Source organism: Triticum dicoccoides, chromosome 2B (assembly GCF_002162155.2).
Source record: "Triticum dicoccoides isolate Atlit2015 ecotype Zavitan chromosome 2B, WEW_v2.0, whole genome shotgun sequence".
NCBI lineage: Eukaryota > Viridiplantae > Streptophyta > Magnoliopsida > Poales > Poaceae > Triticum > Triticum dicoccoides.
Genome location: NC_041383.1, coordinates 663,254,365 through 663,261,908, shown reverse-complemented (window position 1 = coordinate 663,261,908; position 7,544 = coordinate 663,254,365). Strand labels below are relative to the sequence as shown.

The window sequence follows — 7,544 nt, the reverse complement described above, 5'->3', positions numbered from 1 at the left end:
AAATTGGTGCCGGTGGACCCAGGCAGAACCCGGCGCCCTGGGGGGCGCCTGGGGCGCCGGCACAAGCGAAAAGGGGCGTGTGGGTCTGCCCTGTCGGCGAGTCGAGCGCCTCTTCCCGCCGTTTCTTCCCGCTTTCCCCCCACTTCCCTCCCATTTGCCCCTTTCCTCCCGCCATTCTCCCTCCCGCTCGCCTCCCAACCGCCCGTCATGCCGCCGAAGAAGTACACCGTCTCCCGCGCCACGGCAATCGCTACCGCCTCCGTCGCCCAGCCGAAGCAGAGGAAGCCGAGGGCACCGCCGTCCAAGCCACCGGGCATGTCAAACACCGACTGGAGGGTGGAAGTACAACAACGGGAGGCCGTCACCGCCGACCGGCAGAACAGGGCCCTCGCCAAGAAGGCCCATGACAACGCGGCACGCGCGGCTGCGGGCGCCGCTGCCGCTGCCGCTGCCGTTGACCAGGCCGAGGCCGAGGCGGCTCGCGCGGGGATGATGAATCCCCCCGGCAACCACGCGCGGTACGCGCCCTGGGGGTCACCTAGCTACGCCGACGGGGACGCATACGGTGGGCTCAACCCCAACGTCGCCTTCCCCCATGACCACCCGGCCCAGCGCACGCCCTCGCCCGCCTTAGCCGGTGTGCAGTACCCTCCATACAACTACTCGCCGCCCGCGTACGCGTCCTCCCCGACGCCCCCTCTTCGCCGTTGTGCGCTGCCCTTCTCTCACCTTGGCAGCGCCGATGAGACCGAGGCCGACATGGACGAGATCATCGTGGAAGGTTCCGTCGCGGCCGACGCGTCCCCCGGGTTCATCGCGGACGAGGCAGTTGATCTCAGCGGCGGCATGGAGGGCGAGCTCGGCTACGTCTACGACAACGAGGAACAGGAGGAGCAGGACGAGGAGGACGAGGAGGACGAGGAGGAGCCGGCGAGGGGCCGCAAGAACAAGAAGGCGCCGGCCAGGCCATAGCCGCTCATCAAGTGGGCGTCCAAAGAGGAGGAATGCCTCGCCGAAGCATGGAAAGTCGTCTGCCTCGACTCGACCACCAGCACGAACCAGAGCCTCGAGACGTACTGGGCGCGCATCAAGGCCGAGTTCGATGAGCGCAAACTCGTCGACCCCTACTTCAAAGGCGTCTACATGCAGCGCGGGGTGAAGGCGATGGCGAACCATTGGGGGCGTATCCAGGGGGCGTGCAACAAATGGCACGGGATCGTCGAGGAGGTCGCCGGTCGCCCGGAGAGCGGCACCAGCATGGAGGATCAGGTATGCCACGCCGTTTTCCCGCCTCACAAGCCGACTGTTTGTTCGTCCCCGCGCAGTTGCTGCGCATGTTCGGCCTGTACCGGCAGGGCAACAGCGACGCCAAGTTCAAGTACCTCCATGTCTACAAGCACATCGACAAGTGCGACAAGTGGGGGAAGTCCGGCGCACCATCGAGAAGGCCAAGGAGACCTACAAGCCTGACGCGCCGACTCCGGGTGCGTCAGATGGGCGGCCGGACGGCAACAAAGGTGCCAAGAAGGGGAAACACGCCGACGCGGCCATAGCTCACGTGCAGGAGTCCATCCAGCACTGCCTCGCTGACGCACAGGTCCGGGCCGCCCTTCGTGAAGAGAAGACCGAGGCGCGTTGGTCGGCGTTGATGTCGACCAGCGCCGTCAAGCTCGACCTACTCCGGACCAACGTCGCCGCGAAGAAGAGGAACACCGACCTGGCTTTCCTGCTCGGCGGGGCGGACATGCTCCAGAGCACCGACGAGGCGGTCAAGGCGTGGTACAGGGCGCATGTTGGCCTCATCCTGGACCAGCTTCCCTCGACGCCACTCACGCCCACGCCGCCCACCACTGATGATGCCGAGACTGCCCGCAGCACAGAAGCCACGCCGCCAAGCATAGAGGCCCCGTCAAGCCCGTGCACGCCGACTCCGGCGATGCCGGAAGCCGACCTCGCCGCCTGATGCGTGCTTCCGTCGTGATGCCGAGACTGCCCGCTTTTTTGTACGCCGAACACAACTCATCCGGCCGCCGATCTAGGCCGCTTGATCGCCGGATTGTGGCGTCTATTTTGGGCGCGGGAACGACTATGTTTGAATTTTGCCGTGGCTTGGGGGGGGGGCTGGGGGCGTGATTGGGAACTAGGCCAGCCCCAGGGGCCGAACTAGCGCCGGCTCGCCCCCAGGCCGCGGTTTTTCTGTGCCCTGGGGGGCCGATCGGCTGGAGATGCTCTCAAAGTGTTGCCATTTAGGGTGTGCAATGGACCACCCACATTTCAAGAAATTATGAACTTTGTGTTTTCCCCACTATTGCGCAAAGGAGTGTTGGTATTCATGGACGACATTCTGGTTTATACAGAAACTTTGGCTGGACATGTGCAATTATTGAAGAAGGTCCTTGGTATACTGCAGGACAATCAGTTTTTTGTAAAATAGTCTAAATGCTCATTTGCTCAGGAATCATTGGAATACTTGGGCCATGTCATTAGGTGCCAAGGGGTAGCAACAGACCCTAGTAAAGTATCTGCTATTAAGGATTGGCCTGTACCACAATCAGTCAAGCAAGTTAGATCATTTTTGGGCTTAGCGGGATACTACAGGAAGTTCATTGCACATTATGGAATTATCTGCAAGCCTCTTACAGAGTTACTTAAGAAGAATGTCTCATTTGTGTGGTCATCTACTGCTCAGACTGCTTTTGTCACCCTGCAAGCTTTAGGGTCTGCACCTGTCTTGGCTCTACCCAATTTCCAAATCCCCTTTTGTCTGCGCACTGATGCTTCAGGAGTTGGAATAGGAGCCGTGTTGTCTCAAAAAGGCCATCCTATTGGTTATTTAATTAAAGCTCTTAGCCCCAGGGCTCAAGCCTTTTTGACATATGAAAAGGAGTGTTTGGCACTGATTTTGGCAGTGGACAAGTGGAAATCTTATTTGCAAAATATGGAATTCATTATTACACTGATCATAAAAGCCTTACACACCTTGATGATCAGCAATTGTCTAACAACATCCAACACAATGCCTTTTGCAAGTTGTCGGGCCTGCAATATGTGATCAAGTATAAACAGGGGCATGCCAATGGTGCAGCTGATGCCCTTTCTAGATGTCATGTAGCTGAGGAATTAAGTGTTGTCTCTATCAGTAAGCCCAAGTGGTTAGAGGTCGTTATTGAGAGTTATCAACAGGATCCTCAAGCTAGGAAGTTGCTCACTGAGTTTAGCATTGTCAGTCCTAATGAACAAGGTTATGCTCTTCATGATGGGGGATCAAGTATCAGGACAAAATTTGGTTGGGACATCACGAGTAAGCTAAACAAGCCATCCTATTGGCATTGCATTCTAGTGGAATAGGAGGTCATAGTGGCATTACAGCTACTTATCAGAAGATCAAAGCCTTGTTTGCCTGGCCACACTTGAAACAAGATGTGTAAACATATGTCTCCTAGTGCTCTGTTTGCCATCAGGCCAAATCCGAGCATACTAAAACTCTAGGGTTGCTGCAGCCTCTCCCTATTCCTGAGAAAGCTTGGGATATCATCAGTCTTGATTTCATTGAAGGGTTGCCTAAGTCTATGAAATTTGACAGCATCTTGGTCATCATTGACAAATTTAGCAAGTATGGCCACTTTCTGCCTCTCTCTCACCCCTATACTGCCCTCTTAGTGGCCCAAGTATTTGTGGATAATATCTATAAGTTGCATGGGTTACCTAAAATCATTATTTCAGATAGAGACAGGGTCTTTACCAGTGCCTTGTGGCAGCAACTGTTCCAGCTGACAGACACTACACTCAACATGAGTTCCAGTTATCATCCTCAAACGGACGACAAACGGAGCGCCTGGACCAATGCTTGGAAACATATCTACAATGCATGACACAATCTTGTCCATCCAAGTGGTCCAAATGGCTGTCGCTCGCCGAGTATTGGTACAATACTACTTGGCATTCGACACTTGGCAAAACACCGTTTGAAGTTTTGTATGGGTATAAGCCTAAACACTTCAGTCTTCAAGATGGGCGAGCGGCCACTGTACCGAATCTTGAACAGTTGCTACGCGATAAAGATGATATGAACAGTTTAAGTTAGCAGCAGTTGTTACGAGCACAACAAAGGATGAAAGCTCAAGCCGACAAGCATAGAGTGGAGCGTGTTTTTGCTATTGGTGACCAGGTTTACTTGAAACTTCAACCATATATGCAGACCTCGATTGCTCGTCGCTCAAACCAGAAACTGGGATACAAGTACTTTGGTCCGTATACAATCATACAACGAGTGGGTGCTGTAGCATACAAACTGATCAGCCTGCGTCTAGTCAGATACATCCAGTGGTGCATGTTTCACTACTGAAGAAAGTTTTACCAGCAAACACTTCAGCTCAGCCTGATCTTCCTTCAGCGTGTATTGCAGCGGATTCAACTATTGTGCCTCTCTATGCCTTGGATGCTAAGTGGGTGCAGGCGGGCACAAAACATTAGAGCTGGTGTATATCCAATGGTCTTCACTGCCAGCCGCGTGTGTGTACCTGGGAGAACAAGCAGAGTTTGTTGTAGCTCTTTCCGAATGCTCCTGCTTGGGGTCAAGCAGGCAATGAAGACCGGGGGGATGTCACAGAGGTGGTCCCGGAGGCCCAGCCCAAGGTGACGGTGATGGCCCAGCAAGGCGAGTGAGCGCAAGGGCCCAATGGACAGACTGTCGCCAGCGAGTGCAGCGGGCTATGTAAGCGTGCTTGTGTTAGGTAGATAGGCATCGATGAGAGAAGAGAAAATCCCCTTCATGTGCGAAAATCCAAATCTGAGCCCGAGCTCATCTGCACCTGCGCTCACCAAAAAAATCAAAATAAATACTAAAAAAATTCAAAAAATTCCAAAAAAAATTGGGGTGGTGGACAATTTGATGCGTGAGGTGCGCCCCAATTTTTAAAACATTTGGACTTATGTGCAGCTCTCAGCAAAAAAGACAAATCGGAGGTCTGTAAAAATGTGTACTGTTCATATACTGTTTTGCTCTGATTTGTCTTTTTTACTGAGAGCTGCACATAAGTCCAAATGTTTTGAAAATTGGGGCGCACCTCACGCATCAAATTGTCCACCACCTCAATTTTTTCGGAATTTTTTGAATTTTTCTGAATTTTTTACGAATTTTTTTTGAACGGGTGCAGATGCACCCGGGCACCGAAACGCCGCACTCCTTCATGTGTTCTTCCTCTTCTCCTACCTCCTCTTTGATATTGTACCCTGAAACTCTCATATTGGAGTGTAATTGATTCCAAATTCCTATCTGGTGCGCTGCCATTAAGTCAGGGTCGTTACAATGTACTACGTAGCTAATATTTCTTTATTTTTTACAAAAAAGAATGAACAAATCTTGACAAGAATTGAGGTCAACGCTAGCATGTGTATACCCTCCCCTGGATCGTCCTAGTCCTCTCTGCTCTACGCATGTGCAGGTGTAACCGACTCTGCACTCAAAGTAGATGTCCAGCCGAGGGAAAGCATCACCTGATCTCTACGGCATGTAGCACTCGGGCGGCGAGCCGTAGGGGAACCTCGCGCTGTCCGCGCAGTAGTTGTACACCATGTACGTGCCCCGCGCCCACTTCATGGCCTGCTGCGCCGTCGCGTCCATCTCCTGGTCGTAGTACCCGCCGCCGGCGCCCGGCGACGAGGTGGTGGCGGTGAAGTTGCGGTACTGCGCGACGAAGGGCGCCAGCGACCAGTCCGTCTTGACGCGGCCGCCCTGCGTGGCCCAGTCCTCGGCGTTCCACAGGCTCCCGTACAGCCGCATCCGCTGCCACGACGGGTACGCCACGCCCCTGTCTGCGTGGTTCTTCAGCTCCCGGATCGGCGTGCCGTCCACCAGCACACTGCAGAGGATCAAGCGAGCAATTCGCCTCGACTGTCAGTTAATTTGGTCACCCATGGATGGGATGAATGCACGATTTGTATGGGATGGGTACTCGGTCTGCTCACAGGAGGTGCAGGGGAGTCCAGACGATGGAGTAGGTGTGGAAGTCGGCGGTGGGGTCGAACCAGAGGTGGAACTGCTGCTCCTTGCTGCCGGTGCCGTTGATGTAGACGTTGGTGTGCAGAGTGTAGGGCTCGCCGGTGGAGTTGCCCAGGAACTCCAGGTCGATCTCGTCGTGGTTCGCCCATGATCCCTCCGACAAGAACTGCAGTATTTACATTGACATATATGAGCTCGGGATCAAACCAAAAATGCACACTGATTGACCCTCAGAAAGGGCATAACCAGCTATCTTACGTAGCACGTGGTGACTGTGCCGGCGGAGTTGCCGGGTGCGAGCTTGATCTGCAGGTCGATGCGCGCGTAGAGGTACGTGTCCTTGGACCGGAAGCCGGAGCCGGAGTTGCGGTCGAGCGACAGCGAGACGACCTGGCCGTCGGCCGAGACCGTCCCGTGGCTGCCACGGCCCCAGTTCACCTCCAGGCCGTCGTCGATTCTGCCCCAGGCCGCCGCCGTCCGCGCGGCAATGCAGAGCACCACGAGCACTACGCAGGCATGAACCTGCTTCGAGCTCAACGCCATCACTAGCTTGTAAATGGAGTTGCGAGATGAAATCGAAGGGGATGGATGGGTTGAAAGAGGGACGGGCGGCGGTGCAGTGATGGGTCGGTGTGCGCCTGTTTCGAGGCTTATATAGAATTTTGATCACGAGGCGGTTGGGGGAATGAAGGAAGGAAGGAATCGATCGAGGAGGAGAATGACAGCCCGGACACAGCAGGTGCGCGCGACGACGGGGGCGCATGTGGGCTGGCGACGCCGCGGAGGTCGGCCGGGCACGAGGCTCGTCGCCGCCTCGTGCGACGTCTGCCGGGCACCTATGGGCGTAGCCCGCGTGGCCGCGTACGCACGTCTTTTTTTTACCTGAACTGGAGTTTTTTTTTTCGATAGTACGTCAAAGGCGTACCACATTTTTATAGAAGGAAAAAAGAAAGCTTTACAAGTACCCGTGCTAAGACGGGGTACACCGGACTCCAACTCCGAAAAAGACACACAGATTACTCTCTCACAAATCTATCTAAACCCTCAACTCCTATACCCGTCTTCTTCCAAAGCTTGATCTCCTCGTGGATGAGCTGGACAAGGTTAGTGTCTGTGCGCACTTGATCAATCCGGTTGAACACTCTTGCGTTTCTTTGTTTCCATAGATGCCACACGGTTAAGATGACAAAGGAGTCGAAACCTTTTTTGAGCTTACCATGGAAGGACTTCCTAGCGTTGGCGCACCATCCCATGAAGGTGTCCTCTGGGCTTGGGATTTGTATGTTGATTTGTAACCATTGGAAGCAACCACTCCAAACTTGATTCGCATAAACGCATCTAGCGAGGATATGATCCGCTGTGTCCTCATCTTGGCAGCATGTAAAGCATGCCGAGGACATTTATTGAAGTTCGTGTCTCGCACGCCGATCCGAGGTCCAAAGCCGGTACTGAGAGGCAAGCCACGCGAAGATTTTACACTTGAGAGGCGCCCAACTTCTCCAAATGCATTGAGCGGCGACAAACCTAGTCATGCCCTGGCAAA

General features: G+C 54.3%; 1 protein-coding gene across 1 annotated transcript; it reads right to left on the bottom strand.

Annotated features, from left to right (window-relative positions):
- Positions 1 to 5,503: 5,503 nt before the first annotated feature.
- LOC119368243 (xyloglucan endotransglucosylase/hydrolase protein 24-like) lies at positions 5,504 to 6,588 on the bottom strand. Its single transcript, XM_037633555.1, has 3 exons — positions 6,260 to 6,588; positions 5,968 to 6,167; positions 5,504 to 5,861 (listed from the first exon to the last, which is right to left on the bottom strand). Exons 1-3 carry the CDS (start codon positions 6,542 to 6,544, stop codon positions 5,504 to 5,506), a joined length of 843 nt encoding a protein of 280 aa, XP_037489452.1. The 5' UTR covers positions 6,545 to 6,588.
- Between the last annotated feature and the right edge of the window lie 956 nt (positions 6,589 to 7,544).

Coding starts and splice junctions, on each gene's coding strand:
- LOC119368243 (XM_037633555.1), bottom strand. CDS start 6,544: ATGGCGTTGAGCTCGAAGCAGGTTCATGCCTGCGTAGTGCTCGTGGTG. Junction 6,168..6,259: donor GCACAGTCACCACGTGCTAC/GTAAGATAGCTG, acceptor TAAATACTGCAG/TTCTTGTCGGAGGGATCATG. Junction 5,862..5,967: donor TGGACTCCCCTGCACCTCCT/GTGAGCAGACCG, acceptor GATCCTCTGCAG/TGTGCTGGTGGACGGCACGC.